Source organism: Notolepis coatsorum (genome assembly GCF_963971535.1).
Source record: "Notolepis coatsorum genome assembly, chromosome: 8".
In the NCBI taxonomy this organism is placed as follows: domain Eukaryota; kingdom Metazoa; phylum Chordata; class Actinopteri; order Aulopiformes; family Paralepididae; genus Notolepis; species Notolepis coatsorum.
Window position 1 is genome coordinate 31,384,343 of NC_140172.1, and position 23,281 is coordinate 31,407,623.

General features: G+C 42.7%; 1 protein-coding gene across 1 annotated transcript; it reads left to right on the forward strand.

Annotated features, from left to right (window-relative positions):
* rad51d (RAD51 paralog D) lies at positions 1 to 22,655 on the forward strand. The gene is made up of 10 exons (XM_084320958.1): positions 1 to 178; positions 5,366 to 5,427; positions 8,173 to 8,291; positions 14,934 to 15,015; positions 15,337 to 15,471; positions 15,565 to 15,660; positions 16,085 to 16,175; positions 18,025 to 18,095; positions 18,794 to 18,949; positions 21,082 to 22,655. Exons 1-10 carry the CDS (start codon positions 88 to 90, stop codon positions 21,178 to 21,180), a joined length of 1,002 nt encoding a protein of 333 aa, XP_084177084.1. The 5' UTR covers positions 1 to 87; the 3' UTR covers positions 21,181 to 22,655.
* The last annotated feature ends 626 nt before the right edge of the window (positions 22,656 to 23,281 follow it).

Consider the following 23,281-nt stretch of genomic DNA (forward strand, 5'->3'; position numbering starts at 1 on the left):
ATGTCGGGAGCTTACGCGGTTAAAACACATTTAATGATAGAGAATCTGTGTAACTTAAAATAACACAAGTAACGCCAACACAGTGTCATGCAATTCATGGTCGTCTTGAGAGACGGCATGTGCCCTGGGTTGGACCGAGACCTGATCCAAGAATTGCGTGCAGCTGACATTAAAACAGGTTTGTGTACATCATGTGTGTGTGTGTGTGTGTGTGTCTGAGAGAGAGCGAGAGAGACACTGACTGGTCTGACTCTAGACTGAGGCTGCAAGAGAAGTAAGCATCCTCTCTGGAGTGTGCTGCTGATCACATATTTTGCACCATAAACTAAAACTGCTGTAAGTAAGTGTAGCCTATTCGTTTTGCTGAGCTAAAGCGAAACTGCAGATCTTATTGTTAAATGAATTACCCTGACAGCCATAGCCCACAATGTGCCCTGGCTGATTCACATCAACATTTAGAATCTGCTGCACATATAAACAAACAGCTGTACTGCATACACTGCGGTGGTTCTGTTACTGTAGCTGCTCAATAGGCAACTCTGAGCAAGGCACTAACACTTCCAGGCTTAGGAGTTTGATTCCCACCAGGGCAGGACCACCTACATGGAAACATGTAAACGGTCATTTAATTGTAAAGTGCTTTCAGTAGTATACTTGTATGCAGCCATTCATACTGTATAGTGGCCTGCATTCCTCTAGATTTAGTTGCTACAGATTTCAGAGGTGTGTGTGTGTGGGTGTTAAAGGAACAGAATACCATAGGCCAACATTATGGGAAATGCGCTTACCGTCTTCTCCTCCAGAGTCAGACAAGAAGATAGATATGAATTTCCTCTCCGCGTTCAGTAGAAATTTATCCGGCTGCAATCTAGCAGAAAAATTTTGGAAGGTTATCAAGACCACTTATGGGAGTGACATCACAAATGAATTGCCACTCAGCATAGAAACTGAGTCCTGTACTGTGACTGATAAATTAACCATTCTTAATTCTTTTAACAAACATTTTATTTCATCAGGATCCTTGTTTGAGTCACTACAGCCATCAGACTCTGAACAGCAGGGGCCCCTTATGTCACCCCCCTCAAACTCAGAAACTGAACCCTTCAATTTATCTCCTTTTGAGGTGGTTGAGGTCCATAGGGCCCTAAAGAAGCTCAACTCCGACAAATCTGCAGGTCCGGATAAGTTGGAGCCTCATTTTCTCAAGGCAGCTGCTGATTTTATTGCAGAACCTTTAACTTACATTTTTAATCTCACCATCGAAAGCAATGAGATTCCATTCGTCTGGAAATCAGCCCACGTCCTCCCCCTGTTGAAAGGGGGTGTTCCCTCATCCCTTAACAATTACAGACCAATCTCAAAGTTGTGTGTTTTAGCCAAAGTCCTTGAGAAACTAATAAGTGAGCAGCTAAAAGATTTCTTAGACTCACATGGCCTGCTTTCCAAGAACCAGTCAGGTTTCAGAAAGAAGCACAGCACGATCACTGCTACTCTTAAAGTAGTCAATAATGTCATTGAATCACTGGATTCCAATAAATACTGTGCAGCTCTGTTCCTAGACTTATCCAAAGCCTTTGATATGGTTGACCATGCCATTTTATTGAAGTGTCTACATAAAATTGGTTTATCTAGACAGGCTGTAGAGTGGTTTTCAAATTACCTGACGGATAGATCACAGTGTGTACAGTCTGCTGGTTTATCATCATCTTTCCTCCCTGTACTTAAGGGTGTACCACAAGGTTCCGTACTGGGACCTCTACTCTTCTCCATATATGTAAATGATCTTTGTATCAACCTGTCTAATGCTGCTTACCATTTCTATGCTGATGACACAGTCATTTATTGCTCATCTCCCAGTGTTGTGCAAACGATGGAGTTCTTGCAATCTGCCTTTGACATTGTTCAGTCACATCTTACCCAGCTTAAGCTAGTGTTAAATGCTGGCAAATCAAAGTTTATGCTCTTCTCAAATGGGAAGAGACTCCCAGCTGATCTTCCCACACTTGTTACTGCTGGAGGGACTGACATCGAAAAGGGTTGCTTCCTACACATATCTAGGCATTACAGTGGACGAGAACCTTACGTTTAAATCTCACATAGACAAACTTGTGTCAAAGCTGAAGCTTAAACTCTGCTTCTTTTTCAGAAACGGGTCCTGTTTTTCACTTAAAGTGAGAAGTCACCTGATCTCGACCACCTTCTTACCACTACTCGATTATGGTGACTTACTCTATATGTATGCACCTGATCAGTACCTTAGAAAGCTTGATACTGTGTACCATTCTGCCTTACGCTTTGTCACGGGATGTGGAAATCGAGTGCACCATTGCACCCTATATACCATTGCAAGTTATCCATCTATACAAATACGGCGATTTTCTCGATGGCTCTCTCTGGTGCACAAAGCTCTGCTTAAACTGGTTCCCTCGTACCTAAGTGTGCTTCTGTGCACAAAGCAATATAAGTATGCCCTTCGTTCTCAAGCTGTTCTAACACTGGAAGTTCCCCATATGAGAACTGAATTGGGAAAAAGGGCTTTTAAATATGCTGCTCCTTCATCTTGGAACAAGATACAGGAGGACCTAAAATTACCAGGACTGGTCACCCTCGGAGAATTCAAAGCCATTTTAAAATCCTACGAACTCAGTTCCCGTTGGTCAGTGCAACTGTGTTTGATCATTTGCCTGTTTGATAACTTGCCTGAAATTGGAGCTTGATGTAAATGTTTTATCTGTATTTTATTGTGATGTTCTTTTTTATGTTGAAACTTTCTGCTGCCTTGCTTGACCAGATCGCTCTTGACAACGAGATTTTAATCTCAATGATGCTTATCTGGTTAAATAAAGGATTTGATTGATTGATTGATAGCCTAGTTTAGCACAAATTAATAGAAGCGGATACGGACCACTAGTCTATCTTAAAACTCTTGAGAGGTGTTTTTGGCCAACAACTAGGCTAACTGGTCCGTATCTGCTTCCATTCATTTGTGCAAAGCTAGGCTAGCTTGCAGTCAGGGTAGGCGGGGTGGGGGGGTAACTGTACGGATTATCGACTAAACCTTACTTGGTCCCAAGAAGAGGGTCTTGTGTATTATTGTGTTTAATAGGACATTTATTGTACATTGGAGGGGGTTGCGTTAGGACATTTACAGGGGCCAGTTTCGAATTGCAGTCTCTCGTAGGTGCTCTTTGAGAGTGGTTTTGAAACTGGGTAGGGTAAGGGTAGTGATTCACATTCCTTTACAGCGGTGGGTAGGGCGTTCCACATTGATGTGGCATAATTGCGAAATGTGTTTAGTCCCTTGTTTGAGCCGAATCTGGGTTTAACATGATTTGTGGAGCTCCCTCTGGTGTTGTGGTCGTGGTATTCACTGACCTTTGGGAAGTATTTTGACATGTACATGGGTACCTTTGTAGTGTATCTTGTAGACCAGGCCCATTGCAAGTTGCTGTACTCTGTCGTCTACTCTAAGCCATCCTAGGTTGTCAAAGTGGGCAGGGGTGAGGTGGGTTCTAGGAATAAGGTCAAGCAGTGGTCTGACCAGTTTGTTTTGAGATGTTTGTAATTTTGTTTTTAGCGCCTTTGAGGTGCTTTGGTACCATGAGGTGCAAGCATAGTCGTAGTACCCTTGAATGAGTGCTCCTGCCAGAGTCTTTAGGGTATTCGTGTTTACCAGAGAGGAGATCCGGTACAAGAATCGAGTTCGTTGGTTGACTTTTTTTTATTACATTGGATGCCATTTTGTCACAGGAAAGATTTGCCATCTTTCCTTGTGACAATATTGTCACCCACTGTAACTGAGAAGCCGTCGGTCTTGCTGAGTTTGTTATTTGAACCGAAGAGAATGGACTCTGTTTTACCCAGGTGTAATGATAGTTTGTTATTATCATCAGCGAGCCAGATGCAGATTTCGCATAGTTCCGAGCTGAGGGTTTTTTCAACCTGCTGTAACTTGTTCTTGTCAGAGACCAGCAGGGCTGAGTCGTCCGCGAACAGGAACAAGTTGCAGTCACTCACAAGCTGACGAAATGTCATTTGCATAGGAACAGTAGCGGTCCTAGTATGCTTCCTTGTGGAACACCACAGCTCACTGGGAGGGGGGGGACGATAGGGTACCATTTACCCCCACCATCTGTTCTCTCCCCTCCAGGTAGGATTGCATCCAGCTCACTTCCCATCCAATACTTCCCAAAGGTCAGTGAATACCACGACCACAACACCAGAGGGAGCTCCAAAAATCATGTTAAACCCAGATTCGGCTCAAACAAGGGACTAAACATTTCGCAATTATGCCACATCAATGTGGAACGCCCTACCCACAGCTGTAAAGGAATGTGAATCACTACCCACTTTTAAAACCACTCTCAAGGAGCACCTACGGGAGACTGCAATTCGAAACAGGCCCCTGTAAATACCCTAACCCCCCCCCCCCCCTCCTCCAATGTACAGTAAATGTCCTAACCCAGTAATACACGAGACTCTCTTCTTGGACCTAGTAAGGTTTTGTCGATAATTCAATGTACAGTTACCCCCCCCCCCCCCGCTTTTGTAGGTCCAGCATGACCATGCCGCAGTATTTGCCCACGTCCACCTTTTGTTTGATGTGGTCGTGAAAATAGAGAAGGCATGTGTCAGTGGAGTGGGATGTTCTGAAGCCAGATTGGAATTCGTAGATTCGATTTTTTCCTGCGAGGTACTTTTCGACCTGTTCGTATACTATTTTTTCCATGCCTTTCGAGATGGAGGTAAGGATAGAAACAGGGCGGTAGTTGCCTGGGTCTAATTTGCTGCCCTTTTGTGCAGGGCTGTTACTCTTGCAATTTTGAAGTCTTTGGGTACGTGTCCCTGTTTTATGGAGAGGTTTATTGTGATGACTGGGGTGATGGCGGCTGCTGAGTCTCTGAGGAATTTGGAGGGGATATTGTCATGGCCAGTGTCACTGCACACACATCCACATACACACTCACTTTAAACAAACACTCACCTTATCACTCACTTTAGACACTTTAACACACTTTATATTTATCTATTATTAAAGAGATTTGCACTACATTCAATCATACCTCATTTGCACCGTACCCTAAGTTTTGTACCTCATCTCATTTCTGCATTGTACCTCACTGTTACTAATTTTACTCTGTATTATATTGTGTATGTATATTGACTGAACATTCCCTTACTTACTTACTTCTTAATAACTTTTTTACTTACTTTTTTTACTGTATGTAGCAGACTCTCAGGGGCTCATGCAGAAACAAGCATTTCATCATAAAGTATTCTGTATTTTGTTGTGACAAATAATAAACAAACTTGAACTTGACTGAGTTGGAAACAGATGAGCTAACATGGTATTTTCTTGTCACAGTGGAGGACTTGGTGTCATCTAATATTGAGGAACTCGCCCGGCAATGTTCTGTGTCCTATAAGGTAATGTATACATGAGATGGCAGGCTGAAGTCAGTAGTAGGCATAGATATAAAACAGTAGATGCGACGTGTCATAATCAATTGACATTCTGGAATGGGACCATATGGCAGCCATCTTACCTGGGTCCAGTTCTAAACATGCTGTAATTGGAACCAATGGTGAAAGAGACGTATGTTGTGTTTATAATCCTTGTATTTTTCTTTCAGTACACCAATAATGTTTTTTGTATTCAAAGTAATAAGTGTAAGACAACTGTGCCTGTCTAGAATTAACCAAAAAACTAATATTCTGGTCTCAATTTTAATTGTAATAGCTCCAAGAAAACAAATCAAATCATGCTTTAAATAATGAAGATAATCTCATTAAAACCTTTATAATTGTGCATTTATATTGTAGACAATGGTCCTCATTCTCGAACGTGTTCGTAAGTACCTTTGTAAATATCTTGGTAAAAATTCCGTTACCAACAGATTTACAAAAATCCTCCCCCGGTGCGGCTGGGTGGTGCAGCGGACATTGCGCTCGTCACCAACGCAAGAGACACCGGGTTCGACTCCAGCTGTCGGCGTTTCCTCCGGCTTGGGCCAGCCGTCATACTAACTCAATTGGCAGAGTTAGAGGGTGGAAGTCGATGGGTGGTAATCTGGACGTTGTGGACAGCGACTCCTACAGGTCGGTTGGGGACGCCTGCACAGCAGAGACAGGAAATGGCGGGGGTAGTGTGAGCCTCCCACACGTTACACCTCGCGAATGAGAGTCTGCGCTGGCAGGTGAAAAGATGTGACAGGCTGCCTCCTTGTGTATCGGAGGGGACACGTGATGCAAGGCTTCTATTCTCCCTACAACCGGCCAGTGGGGGGCATATGCGAGCAACGTTCATATTTTTTAAATAAATCCTCCCACGGATTCTTTTTTTTGTGACCAACTTTCTTTTAAATCTTTTATTTTTATTTTATTTTTTTAAACAAGTTCAGAGGAAAAAGACATTCACATCAGCAGTTCATACGAATTCCCACAGTGGCATAAAAAAGTGTCTTTTCAGTATATATTGTCTGTCAGTATAGTCATGTACTGTGTAGCCTGCCTGCTGGCAGTCTCTTCCTCCGATCTGGCGGACCTGTGGCTGCAAGACAGCCCAGGTCGCTTCTTAACTTAACTTAGCTAACAGTTGACCCATATGGGCCTAGGGCAGAATCTAAGACATTTTGTTGTGAGAGAATAGGTCGTTAAAATAGTTTCAGGCAAAACATGCTGTCTGCTGTACACTAGAGAAATGTAGGCCCAGTAAGCTGTACAATGAAACATAATGATATGTTCTATATAACAAAGGCCAATTCAAATTCAATCTGAATATTAGGGATGGGTACCGAATTCGGTACTTTTGAGGTACCGAACCGAAACACGTCGGTACTACCGAGTATCGAATCAAGTGAGAAACCAAAAAATAAAAAAAAAAAAAAAATTATTATTATTTTTTTTACTTTTTTTTACTTTTTTTTTTTACTTTTTCTTTTCATGTCAACGTTCACACGCACAATATATGCTTATCTAGGATTTGACTTGATTCAACAACAAAGCAGTCGGAGCAATGACAAGCCGAAAACTGTCGAAATTGTAGTTATTTGAAGTTTGGATTTTTTTTTTACGACGGGTAGGTAAATAAAATTTCTTGAGACTAAAGTACCGAAAAAAGGTACCGTTGGGTACCGGTATCGATTCACAGGTACCGGTACCGGTATCGGTTCAAATGTGAAAGGTACCCATCCCTACTGAATATGAGTGATTCATGTACATATTGACACATCAAAGCAGGGGTAAAATGTGTACAATTAACAAGTTCAGTGTGTGTTGCATTTGCTATTATGGGTTGTACCAATAGCAAACAATCATTAGGCATTTGGCTGTGCTTTGTAACACCCATTTATTGGCTTGTATTGCAGGCACACTTTTTAAAAATAACGAAAAAGGAACAACAACCAGTGATGCGTTTCCAGTTCCCCTCATCAATCATGTTTAGTTTATTATTATTTTCTTTTATGTATTTATATTTGTTTGAGAGTTTGGTTGTAGAATTCTTTATTCATTTCAAATTTGAATATTAAAATCCATCCCGACACCCCTAGTTAGTAGCATACTGAACACAATAAGCACTGTGAATATGTTATGTATCAGTTTAGGAAAAGTGTAGAAGTATAAATATATGTTTTTTTTTTTAATCCACTTTTTCTCCTTATTTTTCTCCCATCCCAATTTCGCCTCGCCAATTCTCCCTTCAATTCTCCCCTCCCCTGTCTCGAATGTTGCTAGACTATGCCTTCCACTGGTTGGCTGCAGTGAGGACCAAGCCTTGCATCACGTGTCCCCTCCGGTACACGAGGAGGCAGCTGTCGCATCTTTTCACCTGAACAGCGCGATCTCTCAGTGGCGAGGAGTAACGCGTGGGAGGCTCACGCTGCCCCAGATACTTCCTGATTCTGCTGTACAGGCGCACCAACCGACCTGTAGGAGTCGCTGTCCACAACGTCCAATCCCCACCCACCGGCTTTCCCACCCCTAACACTGCCAATTGTGTTAGTATGAACGACCGGCCAAGCCGGTAGCAACGCCGAGAGCTGGGCTCGATACCAGCATCTCCTGCGTTAGTGGCAAGCGCCTTGCCCACTGCGCCACTCAGCTGCCCAAGTATAAATATATGTAAATAAATAAATATATGTACAGTAATCACTGCTAACCTTGGTATTCCAGGCTCTTTATGCCATACGCAGAGTTCTTCTGGCCCAGCACACAGCCTTCCCCGTGTCGGGGGCGGATCTCTATGACGAGCTGCTGAGCTCCACGGCCATCCTCTCCACAGGCCATCCCAGGTGAACAGAACAGCACGTAGCTCAACCCTTATTTAAAGTCCCCATGGAATGGCTAGCAGAATGCTATTTGATGCATGTTAGCAATGTACGTTAGCAGCGTTATGCAACATTAGTAACGTTGGCTAGCAAGCTAACATTGAATATTTGTTCAATTTAGTTAAAGTGGCAGAGTGCTAGCTTAATAACAATGTGCTGTAAATATCATTCTAGAAAGCATTTCATTGGACACCAAATTTGTATAAGCCCCCATGTGCAGGATGACTCATCAACATTTTCACATCGTTTTCCAGGAAATTACAAACTCTAAAATACCATTAACTCAATCAGCGCCAGAGGGCGCTGTGTACTGTGTGGTTAAAAGGCCAACGCTTTAAAGTATAGGAATACGTGGCGGTGTTTGCAGGGCTATTACTATATTATATATTATAGCTATGGATACAATACTATTGCCCACTTGACATCGAGTATCTATCATTCAATATGTGAAAAAGAAATACTTTTTTCATCCATACATTCCCGTTTTATACCGTGGTGAATATAAGTATGGTTTTAGGGTAATTCATGGGAGGCTGGTAATAGCCCCCAACGTGTATTATACTAAATGCATTGGTGTTCCGTCCCTACACACGCTACAATAAAAAAATCAAATGCATATGATAGGTATTATGTTCCATCATGAATGCATGAAAGGGTGGGGGGGGTCGGTTTTTTATGCTTTGATCGTCACCAACGGAATACGTTATGGACTAGCGTTACACACATACGCTCAGATCGCAATGAAGGCATGCTTTGATAAACGCAAGATTGATATCATATAGCCCTTACCTTGACTAGGATCTGCCCCAAAAATTATATTCCAATTATCTGATCGCGAGTCCCAGTATTGGTGTCGATTGTGTCGCCAACATAATCCGCCATACATCATCCATCTGGAGCATTTGCCGCTCCTCAAGCCGATCGGGACAACTGCTCCCCTTGCCTGACATGGAAAAGTCCGCCCGGACCAATATAATCGACGCACAGCCCAAGACACAGAGTTTCAAAGGATGTGCAATACCGGCAGCATCCTACCAGGTGGTGGTATTGGACTTTTGCGATATCAGACTCATTCCTTATGATAACACCAGGCTCCCTGGATGGATAATGAATGGAAATATCGAATAAAAGAAATAACGATGAAAACTTGACTTTTCTCGGGTTTGGCGCTCAAGCGTCGGCGAGTTAACCTGACTGTATTCAGGTATGGCGTCCATCGAGTTAAGAATAATACCTACAAAACAACTTTTTGTCATTGTTCGGACAGATACTGGTGTATAAGTGACAATCAGTGCAAGACAGTATGGGATAAAAGAACATAAACATCTATTTTGATTTCATGGGGCCTTTAAAGAGTAACCAAACACATGGTCATTTTACACATGGTCACCCTAAACTAAATTCACATTCCTTCCTACAATTCAATCAATCAAAAAGTTGAACAGCTCTCCCCCAAAGCCCAAACCCTTGAGACAAATTGTGTAATGTAATTTAGAAACACCTTCTCTGAATAATAAATTGCATATTGATCTATCGAATACTGTATTTCTTAACCTAACTGTAAAAACCTGGTTAAGATGAGATAAGATATGGGGGCATAATCTGGCATGGACTGCTGCCAGCAGCTGGAGTACAGCTGCTGAACTTGAGAACTGTTAGGAATGTCTGACTCTTAACCGCTAAACCCTGCACGGACTCTAGTGCAGTGTGTTATGACCGATAGGGTATACAGACCCTCATCTGCACCTTTTTGTCTACGGTTTACTTTAAATTTAAATGACATTTTTTTATTGCCTATATTTATTGTCTTTATATTATCCTGCCCATATCTGTACCTCCCCCCTCCCCTCCCCCGTGCTGCTATGACACTTGAATTTCCCCAAGGGGGTCGATAAAGAAATATCTTATCTTAAACCTTAGATACTGTTGTGTGTGTGTGAAAGTCCAGGGCCCTATTCCCCGTACCTGGTTCAACTAAGTCGATCAAAAGTCCCATTATCCAGATTCAATTAACCCGATGATTGAATCCGCGCTTTCCCTGTTCCTCGAACGCTGATTCAGTCTCGTTAATTTCGAACCAGACTTGATACTCAGGATAATTGCGCGCGGCCACCTCACCTGAAAAGACAGCAGGTGTCGATCGCAGAAATCCTGATTTTCTAACGGCATTGATTGATTGATTGATTGATTGATTGATTTAAAATTGTATTAAAAGATTGCAGAATGGGTACAATACAGTACGGCTCAATAGCCTCGCAGACAAGTTAAATACATAATCTATAGGCTAATACATTTTTTATTTCATTACCCCAATCAATCAGATTATATTTCTTTAAATGTGCCTCCTGGCAGTAGGTAATGGAATGAATAATGGAATGAGATCTTGCTAGCGAGAATAATTAGTTAAACTCGTTCAGAATAAGTAGATACAAACAAGCCCAAATAGTATCTAATTGATACGAATTAATAGATACTTATGAGGATATCTGTACTGTATGCGCTCGGCTTAGTTATCATGTACTTTATATATAAATACATGGTTCCCAAAGTTTTCAAGACTCGACCCCCGAAATAAGAGAGGATTGGAGGGAGCTACAGTTTCACTATTAATCAGGTTTTAATCTGTTTCGGACATCATCCATACATGCATTTAATTGATTAACCTTTGGTTTATACCAGTGACACCAGTCATGTTAATCACCTTCTTGTTCATCATCAGATAACACTAACAGTGCTTGAACAGATAAATGCATTTTCTCAAATGCATTCATCAAAACGTCAAAGGCTTGCAATTGCTCATTAATTTTCTCAAGTCACGTCCACGTCATCAAATCAAACAGCGCATCTCCTCAAACATTTTAATCCCAGTTACAATATCACAATAACGTGTGAGTGACAGTGACAATTCAACAATCCACATATTCAGATTCATCGTAATTCATATCCACAATCCACGCATTAAGACTTCAATTCATGCTTTAATGAAACAAAATCCAGGCGCTCCGTTAAACATCCACAGCGGAGAATATGAAAGGAATCAGAGCCAAACGAGCGATAGGTTTCATTCATTAACACTTTCACTGCCCAAGGTTAATTCCTTATTAGTCCCTTGAATGCCCAGAACCACTTCAATGTTAGCGTTAATATCGCCTAATCTATGTTTTAAATTATGTGTCTAATCTGCCCGTCGCTTATCAAAGACTCATTTTCCAGTCAACATTGTCGTAGCAGATTGTTTTTTTATCGTTTCATTTACGTGTTTTACCATTCTGATTCCCTGATAATCGCCTTTTCCTGGAATATTCTAGAACGTTGTCATTTTTCTGCCTATTTATGAATCGTTTTCAAATAAACGCTAGATTATCGATAGTATATGTGTACGCATGCACGCTCGTGGCGCGCGCTGAAAATCGCTTCTCCTATTTCCTGATGGCGCGCATAGTCAAACAGCCATATCACATAATCACATAATCACATAAAAGCTTATATATCCGTGAAAACGGGTCTGATTATCCTTATACTGGTAACATAGATTCCTTACCTGAGATCAAATGGTATCCAAATGGATTATTCCAATTCCTGATTGCCATTCGAAAAAATCACTCCTTTTATTGATCGACCGTGTATACTGTAAAACACATATTCCCCACTGCTCTGAGAGTCCAGCATGAAGCTGGTAGACGCCGGCTGCATGAGTGAGAAGTAAAATGTGGAGTGCAGGTTTTTTTTTCTCATTCATTTTCATTGATTTCAATCCAAAAGGGTGAATTACCACCTGGGAGACGATAGGGGGCGCTTTTTTCACATCTGAGCGCCTGAGGTAGCTGAATTTCCAACGGTAGACTCATATGATGAAATAGGGGTGGACGGTATAAACGGTATACGGTATAAACGGTATTAATTTGCTCTACGGTATGGATTTTGACTATACCGTTTAACCGGTAGAGCAGCTCTAAAATAGCAATGACGTCATGTAACCACAGCGCGACTATTTCAATCGCATTTGCCCCTAAAAATAGATAGAATTAGTCATAGATAATAGATATGTGCAAACTGGAAAAAGTTATTTAGGAGGCTTCGCGCAGTGGGCGTGTCAACACGCAATTGTCATTTCATAATAAACACATATCACTGCGGCGCACAGCAAGTTTCAATTTCAGTTCCTGGCATTTTTAACCAGTGGAGAAAGGTAAGATATTTCCCTATCGTTTTTCTTATATGAATTATTCTACGTTAATAAAACATACCTGGTGATCAACTACAGTTTGCTGTAAACATTACGACATGTGTGTAGTGTTATGATAACGACGGCAGCAGCGGGAGCCGGGAGGAAGGCGTGCAGCAGTGGATTTGCGAATAGCATGCAGCTGCAGAGCCGCAAAGCCAGTGGCTCTTTCAGGTCTGGTCACAGGCCTGTCAAACAGCGCCCCCCCACCCTTGCGCCGTTCTGACCCCCATCGTCTCTAAGCATTTTGTGTGTCAATTTGTTGACACATGTGTCAATTTGTTGACACAATTGTCAATTCTTAAAGCTGAGGATGAGTGGCACCTTTGTCTCAATTCTTATTCAATTCAATTCGCTCTGCGGCTCTGCAGCTACATATGCTTCTAGCAAAATCCAGCCCCGCTGTTTGCAATGGGAGCAGGAGTCTCGACTCGGGACTTATTTTATTTGGAATATAATGACTTTATACGCAAAAGTAGCCTAGTTTTAAGTTAAAATATTATAAATCTACATGCCTTGAGGATGTCATTCTTTATATAGCCTGCCTAATGCCTATCAGGCAAAAAAAATTATTCTAACAGAAACACTGATACCGTGATATATACCGTTACCGTCTATGCTTCAAATTATACCGTGATATAAATTTTAGACCATACCGTCCACCCCTATGATGAAATATGATTTCAGATCGCAAAAAAAAAAAAAAAAAAAGAAGTGAACAAACGAATATTCTCGTGAGTGGGCATTCAACCCGCGGGGGGTAAACACGAGAACTCGTGGATGGCATTCAAAGTGTTAAAAACATCCCCGCGGGATTCACATTTGCAATGCTGCGCGTCATTAAAATAACCACATAATGTGTATATCGCACCTTGCGAGCGCCGTATATATAACGTGCATTATTTAGGACAAAGTAAATTTAGTATCAGCATTTTAGGTCTATTATTTTACATTTCAAAAGCCCCCTCTAGAAAAACGAAGCACAAAAACATAATTCAGAATGGTATAATGGGATCTAGACTGTGAGAATTATTTCAGGAAGCGAGCTGGCATTTCTTTGCGAGGGTGTAGCCATGGTTTATCCAGCTAACTGAACTAAACTCTGCCCTCGACCAGGTTAAAACTTTTTGATCTGTTGTCATAGTGATTTAGACAATCGAGCGTCGGGGAACAGAAAGGTCTGGCTTAAGTCAAGCTATGCTGAAAATTATCCGGCTAACTCAGTTAGCCAGGTATGAGGAACAGGGCCAGAGAGCAGATGTTTTTTGATAATAAAGTGGCATGTCTTGTGTCAATAATCACACTGCATACATATCTCATACGTTGCTCAACTAGTCCTGGTTGTTGTTTTGCCGGTTTGAGCTGAAGGAGTTGTTGCTCTGGCGACAGGTTAGGCTAAAATGGCAAGCTTTCTTAAAACAAATGGAAAATCCTGTGCTCATATCAAACTGTCAACAATTTTATCCGGTGTTGTGGAAATTAAAACAGAAGATGAGCGGTAGTAAATAATTTCTGAGTCAAAGCTGCATAAAAATGATCATAGATTTATTCCATCTGTGGCCACGCATGAAAAATGCTCAGTTCCAAACCAGAGTGTACACAAGTATCTGACCAGGAAGTGAGACAGAGCCCTGGTCAGACATACGATTAAATACACATGAAAAAAAGGATAACCAAAATATGCCCAGAGGGACCAATGAATAAGCAATCTGCTTGGCTATGTTATTTATTATGTCTTGTTATGTGGAGAACAACCTTGCTAGGAAAGGAAAATATTAGGTCAAAAGTCATCCTCTCCCCACATTAAAGGGACAGTAGTGTCTGCCAGTGTCTGAGCTCAGTTGACTAGTTGGTCATATTAACCAGTCAGCTGTAAGACATAGAATATGTATTTTAACACAGATGTATAGATAACATTCCCATAACACCGGCTAACTCGGTTATCCACATACGAGAAAGGAAGCGGACACGCTCGTTCCTTTGCTCTGTTCCACCCACAGTTTTTACTCCAAACATTACCAATGTAAACAAATGGTTTATAGCCATAAAATACAGCAAATACAAACAAAAAACTCATATTCTACCCATTGTCTAGTGTTAGTCCTTGTATCAAGAGCTCAGTCAATCATTCTGTCTCCATTCTTACTTCATTCCTCATTTTGGTGGTGGGGTTACCCATTTGTCTACGTTTGGCTCACTGATTTGGCCTCTGAAGAGAAATTATATATATATACTTTTTCTTCTCTCAAAATTAATATAATTGTAACCCGTCTTGTGTTTTTTTTGGTTACCTACTATGTTTGTTGATGTTATGTACTGTACATGGATGTACTTTCACTGGAAGCGTTGCTGTGAATGTCTGCATGTGTCGTCTCCTCTAGATTAGATAAACTGCTGGACTCCGGCCTGTATACTGGAGAGTTAACGGAACTGGCAGGAGGCCCAGGAAGTGGCAAATCGCAGGTCAGCTTTTCCCACCTTCTCATTACGTCATTATTCATGCTGTGTTCTCAATGACCATGTTCACACGGTGGCCATTTTGCTCATAATGTTGTGCTCAGGTTGGGAACAGAGTGGAAAGGAATCCCAACCTGAGCATGACATGAGGGCAAAATGCCCACCGTGTGAATACTGTAGGTCAATGGGGTACATTCCAACGACTGTTCTGGTGTAGTGACCTTCTCCAAAGCACCCTGCCAGCCCATGACCATCACGCATAGTATAAATATAATTTGTGGTAACATACTATTACTATCCATTACCGATGTGTTTCCCACATTCCAGGTTTGTTTTGGGGTCACAGTTCATATAGCCTACCAGCTGAAGCAGAGGGTCATGTATGTAGACTCAACAGGAGGCGTGTCCGCTGGCCGCTTGCTTCAGATGCTGCAAGCTAAAACGTGTGACGTGGAACAACAGGTGATAATTACGTTTTTTTTAACATCAAGCTTCAATTATCCAGAATATATAGAGTATAGATGTAAACCAAACAATGACCCTTAATTCTTACAGATGGAAGCTCTTCAGAGGATCCATGTCTTTCGCGTGTTTGACGCCTTCTCCCTACTCGACTGCCTGCACAATCTTCGATGCCGCGGACTTCAAGAGGTTTGAGTGTGTGCATGGATGTAGTAATGGAGGCTATACCCACCTTCTTATCCATAAAATAGAGTTGACCTATCATTTTAACATTATATAAATATTTGTGTTTGGCATTCATAGGATAGATTATACTAAGTGGTATCAGATTGAAGGTATATGGAAAATAATTTAAGTATGTATATTGGTGATTATTGGCGCTACTGTGATTGACTGGAGTTCATAGTTTACTCACTATCTGTGCATCACTGTGTGTGATGTTGTGTGTGTGTGTGTGTGTGTGTAGGGGTATAACAGAGGTTTTTCTCCCCCCCCCCCCCCCCCCCCCCCCTCCCAATTCAAATGAAAATGCTGTGTCTTGGTGACCACAGCTACACACAATAGGAAAACATGTGTACTTGCTCCAGGCTAATCCCTGTTGCATGTCGTACAGGCGTCTGGCGGCGGGGGCTCTGTGAAAGCAGTAATAGTGGATTCCGTGTCGGCTATTCTCTCCCCCATGCTGGGAGGCAAACAGAATGAAGGTAATATTCCTCCCTGTGAAAAATTCCATTACGCCTCAACGCTCCCTGGCCACCTGGGGCTCGTACATTCCAATTTGTCCTCCCAAAACATATTACTCTGTGGAAATATTATCACAGGGTGCTTCCCATACATACGGGAAAACATGAAAATGTAAAAGGCTGGTTTTCCCAGTCGTAGGGAAACATGGAAAAATGAACACGTCGACATAGAAATGGAAGGTCACAGTAAATAAACACGGATGCCGCTGTGATGCCACTGTGTGCTCGCAAGGAGTACATTATGTTTGAGATTGAGTATATATTGACATTAAATGGGAACTCCACTGAAAAACAACGCAGATTTATTTTGCACATAATCTCACACATATCCCAAAGGCTCTAAACTGTTTGGCACACATTTGTTTAGTTTAGTTTAGTTTGTTATTGAGAATTGAGAGTTTGAATATTATGGTGAGATATTTATACCCAAACCTCTATCCAGTGAGATATTAATACCCAAACCTCTCTCCAGTGAGATATTAATATCCAAACCTCTATCCAGTGAGATATTAATACCCAAACCTCTCTCCAGTGAGATATTTATACCCAAACCTCTATCCAGTGAGATATTAATACCCAAACCTCTCTCCAATGACATATTAATACCCAAACCTCTCCAATGAGATATTATACCCAAACTTCTCTTCTGTGACTTCATTGTGACGAGTCTCAGCCCTTTTCAAAGCAGCAATGTTGACACTTCATCACAGGATAAACACAGGTGTAATTAATAATATTAATTATGGTCCCGTTCCATTTAGGTGGGCCAGGACCAGGAGAACCCTCTACTATATTTGATGACTAAAGACAAAAATCTGCAGCCTGTGTGACAATTAACATACAATAGGATATTCCTTTATTGATCCCCTTGGGGAAATGCAGGTGTCTTAGCAGCACAGGGGAGGGGAGGTACATGTATGGGCAGGGTAAAAGGAAGACAATAAATATAGGTATTAGGGCGGCTGGGTGGCGCAGCGGACATTGCGCTCGTCACCAATGCAAGAGACACCGCGTTCGACTCCGGCTGTTGGCGTTGCCTCCGGCTTGGGCCAGCCGTCATACTAACTCAATTGGCAGAGTTAGCGGGTGGAAGTCGATGGGTGGTAATCTGGACGTTGTGGACAGCAACTCCTACAGGTCGGTTGGGGGACGCCTGCACAGCAGAGACAGGAAATGGCGGAGGTAGTGTGAGCCTCTCACACGTTACACCTCGCCAATGAGAGTCCGCGCTGGCAGGTGAAAAGATGTGACAGGCTGCCTCCTCGTGTATCGGAGGGGACACGTGATGCAAGGCTTCTATCCTCCCTACAACCGGCCAGTGGGGGGCATATGCGAGCAACGTTCAAGACAGGGGAGGGGAGAATTGGCACAGCGGGTAATTGGGATGGGAGAAAAATAGAAAAAAGAGGAGAAAAAGTGGATAAAAAAAAATACATAAATAGGTATTAAGATTTTATATTCAAATATGAATATAAAAATATGAATGAGGGCGCCCAAGTGGCGAACCACGTAACACGCTGCGTTGCGGCACGGCCGACCAGGGTTCGATTCCCGGACCCGGCGTTCTTTGCCGAATGTCTTCCCCTGCTCTGTCTCCCATTCTTCCTCTCTCTCTCTCTCTCTCTCTCTCTACCGGACTGCCCGGTAGTAAAAACCAATACAAAACCTTCCAAAAACATAATAAAATAAATATATATATGACTGACAGTAAACAGTAGACCAGTAACTGGGTATTGTTCAGAGTCCATAACATTCAAACTATTCTGTAGACGGACAAAGCTTCACAGCCTCCTCTGTCTTGTTTCTCTAGGCATGTCATTGATGATACAAGTCGCAGGAGCTCTTAAGGCAATAGCAAAGGACTTCAATGTTGCTGCTCTGGTAAGGATAACAGTCTTTCATATTTAATAACCACTGGAGATATATAAGGGTCCCATTAGAAGAGACACAATGTGGAACGAGTCCAATAGTCTCACTTTTTGGTTTATTTATCAGGCCTTGGAGAGATGGAGTATCTGAAACACAGAACCTACGTGGATTCAAGTTCTGTGATCTCAGACGTCTGTGTGGCAGTGGGGGGGGGGGAATTACCAACAGACTCTAAAATAAAAAAAAAAGTGTAGATGGATGGGTTGATGTTACAGAGTAATTGAGCATCTTCCCCAGGCCATCAGGATGCTCAGTGACTATGTAACATCGACCCATCCATCTACACTCATTGCACACACATCCACATGCACACACTCACTTTAAACAAACACTCACCTTCACTCACTTTAGACACTTTACATCATATTTATATGTGTATTAGAAATGTGCACTACATCCATGCCTCATTTGCATTTGCACCTTGCCTTTAAAAAAAAGTTTGTGTACCTCATTGTCTGCATTTTTACTTCATTGTACTTAGGTTGTACTTTAGTTTGTATATTGTGTAGTGTTATTCCTCTTTTACTTACTTTTTTACTGTATATGAAGCACATTCTCAGGGGCTCATACAGAACCAAGCATTTCACTGTAATGTACATGTACTTTATACGTGACGAATAAAAACAAACTTGAAAAACGTGTGTCCGCAGGTGACTAACCACGTGACCGGAGGAGAGAGCGGTGAGCTGAGAGCAGGGCTGGGTCTGTCCTGGAGTCACATTCCCAGAACTAGGATTCTGCTGGAGCGCGTCGACGGGGCCTCCTGTACTTATCGAACTGCAACATTAACCAAGTCTTCTCGACAGGTACTGTGGCCTCCAGCTCAATGTCCGTGGAAGGGGTTTTAGTGAGGGGACTGTCGAGCATCAAACCTGTAATAGTTTTGGCTCTGCAGTAGTGCAAGAGATTTATTTTATTAAAGGAGACATGTACTGCTATTCCTAGCACTATTTGGGCAACTTTACACAATTCCTGTTAGTCTATTGAAGACATCTGTAAGTTTTTTTTTCAAAAAAATGCATTGTTTTATATTTCTAATCAAGTACTCAAAACCATCATTTTCCAGCTTCAAGATTTCAGGCTGTTATGGCCTGGCTCCGCCCATAAGCACTTTGAGTGACAGTCAGTCCACACAGTCTGCGACTGGTAGACAGAGAGAGATAGAGAGAGAGAGAGAGAGGGGGGGGGGGGGGTGCGAGAGAGAGAGAGAGAGAGAGAGAGAGAGAGAGAGAGAGAGAGAGAGAGAGAGAAAAGACAGGCCGTCTCTTCCTTTCGTTTTTTCTCTCCCTGCGGCAGCTTGTGGGGGGGGGGGCCTCCCTTCCTCCCCTCTCCCGTGTGGCGCGGCAGGTCCCCCCCCCCCACCCCCAAGTGCTCTCTCTCTCTCTCTCTCTGTCTCTGTCTCTGTCTCTCTCTCTCTCTGTCTCTCCCTCTCTCTCCCTCTCTCTCTCCCTCTCTATCTCTCTCTCTCTCTCCCTCCAGAGTATGCAGAGGTGTCGGGTTTCACTGCCTTGCAGTATGAGGAAGTGGTTTTCCACTCGCTGTCTAGTCTATGTAGATTGTGGGCGGGCATTAGCTACAACCACAGAGCCAATCACATCACTGTCTTCTACCCAGAGCCTGAATGACGTGACTCAGGCCTTCAAATCAGGATGGACTAATTTACTGGAGCAGGAAATTATCTGAGCTGAATCAGAGCAATCCGCCAATATGGTATTTAGACACTAAAACACATTGATACTAACTCCTATTACTATAATACAATGCTAGAGACTGAAAAATGACATTTATAGTACATGTCCCCTTTAAGAAAATGAATTTGACAGTGTACATTATGGATAAACCCGGACAGTGGCTTGCACTGTGCCTGCCCTCTATCTCTTAGGTCACAGAGTGCACTTTTCAGCTGGAAATACAACTTAACCTTAACTAACCTAGAGACACAGCTGGGACTCACGCCCGAGGGACACTTGCACCAGAATTCTTTGTATTTATTTTTAAAAAAATATCAACTTTTTCTCCTCCTTTTTTCTGTATTTTTCTCCCATCCCAATTTAGTCGTTGTGCCAATTCCCCCCTCCCCTTCCTGGTCGTTGCGCGCAGTTGCCCCCCACTTGCCGTCTAGGGAGGGTTGATGGATACTATCACATGTCCCCTCCGATACATGCAGAGTCAGGAGTCAGCCAGCCGCTTCTTTTCACCTGACGGCGAGGACTCTCACTGGGGGTGCGTAACGTGTGGGAGGCTCACACTATTTCCCCCAGTTCCCTCCCTCGCTGAGCAGGCGCCCCGACCGACCTGTAGGAGTCGCTGTTTACAACGACCAGGATACACACCCCGCCGGCTTCCCACCCGCTAACACTGCCAATTGGTTAGTATGGACGACCGACCAAGCTGAAGGCACCGCTGACAGCTGGATTCGATACCAGTGTCTCTGCGGTGGTAGGCAGGCGCTTAGTCCGCTGCGCTACTCAGCCGCCCAATTCTTTGTATTTTCTAAGAGACATTCATAGCGACTAGATCCCAATGCCATGAGCAAAGACCATGACCGGGTCACTCTCCCACAAGCCGTACCTCTAAGTGAATTTCAATGAATTCGATAAAAGAAAAAATAAGAAAACATTATTTGAAGAACTCTTGCCAAGCCAAATTAGCTTACTGCACTGGTAGATTATTTTACTTGTTTCAAGCACATCATTTGCATATGTTTTTATTTCTTATTTTTGTCAGACCATTTTGCAGTGTGGAGTTATTTCTCCTGATTTGGATAAAGTGGGAAGGGATACCAGAAAATGTATTTTGTGTTTACTGCAGAGCGGAGGGACTGTTACTAGCCAAACACTCTATATCAGTGATGGCTGTCAGAATGCAGAGCTATTATTTTAACTAAATAAATACCACTTACAGCACCTTTAACATTGTTACCTGCTCTGTTACCCAGCCTTGTTCCTGCCAAGAGGCGTTTGACTTACAGTGGTGGAGTCGCTGTGAAGATGGGTCTTCGGGAAAGAGAAAGCTGGATGACTCTGATCCCTCCTGAGTCCCTCTTGGAAGAAACACTATCCACCACAGAAGAGACATACCGTTTGGCCCCACCAAGAAGAGACATTCTATAGAAGAGACATACCATTTGGCCCCGCCAAGAAGAGACATTCTATAGAAGAGACATACCGTTTGGCCCCGCCAAGAAGAGACATTCTATAGAAGAGACATACCGTTTGGCCCCACCAAGAAGAGACATTCTATAGAAGAGACATACCATTTGGCCCCACCAAGAAGATACATTCTATAGAAGAGACATACCGTTTGGCCCCACCAAGAAGAGACATTCTATAGAAGAGACATACCGTTTGGCCCCACCAAGAAGAGACATTCTATAGAAGAGACATACCGTTTGGCCCCGCCAAGAAGATACATTCTATAGAAGAGACATACCGTTTGGCCCCACCAAGAAGAGACATTCTATAGAAGAGACATACCGTTTGGCCCCACCAAGAAGAGACATTCTATAGAAGAGACATTCCGTTTGGCCCCGCCCCCTGGGCCTGAAGCTCTTGTACTTTAAGACTATATTTTTGTATATAAAAACACTAAAACAGCTTGAAACGTTTGGCATTGACGAGTCTGCTTAAAACCATGAATAAGACTAACAAAACAGAACAGCAGTATTGTCCCAATTCGCTAAAGAAAATATTTATTGTGTGCCGTTTCACCTCTTTTGGCGTGCCATGGAACAGCCGCTTCCCTGGGTGCTGTTCAGCTGCTAGATCAAGCAAACTTGATCATCTCTGGAAAATAGTTTTTGGGGGGTTTATTCATAGTTTTACGCAGACAGTGCCAGATCAGTGCCAACAAAACATTTCTAGCTGATCCAATGTTGTATATTGCAAAATATAAGTCACCATAATAAAGTAGAGGTGCCTTTGTACCAGGGGGCGGAGCCAAATGGAATGTCTTTTCTGCTGTCTACTCCGCGACATTCTGTAGGCAGATGGTGCTGATATGAATGGATGTCTTCTTGCAGTACAACCCCTACCACTGTATGGATAGGTGGCGTAGTGAGGCACCCTGCATAGGAGTTGAACCTTGTTTATAAGAATTTAATTTGTATGGGGCGGCTGGGTGGCGCAGCGGACATTGCGCTCGTCACCAACGCATGAGACACCGGGTTCGAATCCGGCTGTCGGCGTTGCCTCCGGCTTGGGCCGGCCATCAGTCATACTAACTCAATTGGAAGAGTTAGCGGGTGGGAAGTTGATGGGTGGTTGTAAACAGCGACTCCTACAGGTCGGTTGGGGTGCCTGCACAGCAGAGACAGGAAAATGGCGGGGGCAGTTCCTGAGGAATCTTAGCCCATTCCTCATGGGCAATGGCCTCCAGTTCAGTGATATTCTTTGGTGTGTGTTTTGCAACTGCCTTCTTCAAATCCCACCAGAGATTCAAGTCACATTGATTGATTGATTGAATAGTTTATTGATTTAAATGAACAACACATACAATTGAACAGGTATACATATCAGCCCACCATTTACCAATAGGATTAAAAAACACAATGTTTCCATTGCGGTCCTTCATTATTTGTGTCCGTGGAGTCATGTACTGGTGTGTGGACGAGGGTGTTTGTAGTTATGTGTGTATGTATATGTCAGGATGTGTGGTATAGAATACCATGATCAGTCTGTGGATATTGCAGACAACTTACAATCAATTGATCAACTATTCAATACTATTAATACATACATAAATACAGTATTAACCCATTTTACAAACAACAAAAGGAAAGACGCATAATATAATCCCTTTTGTTATCTACTTCCAGCTTCTGCTACTCATGATCCACCTCGTAATAGACTATTTAAAAGTGGAGAAGGGGCTTATGGATTTCAACTCCATTGGTAGGCTGCCTATTCCATAATACTGCTGCTGAATACAGGAATGAGTTTTGGCCTATTACTCTGTTGCATCTTACTGGGATGAGGTCTGTAGGGCTCCCCCTGGTGGCGTGTCTGTGTACATCCCTAACCATGTTAAAATATCCACTGAAGTACTGAGGGACAGTATTCCCGTCCTGAGTATCTTGTGTACCATGCAGAGTTTTAATTGAGAGACCCTCTCCTCAACCCTGAGCCACTTGAGGCTGT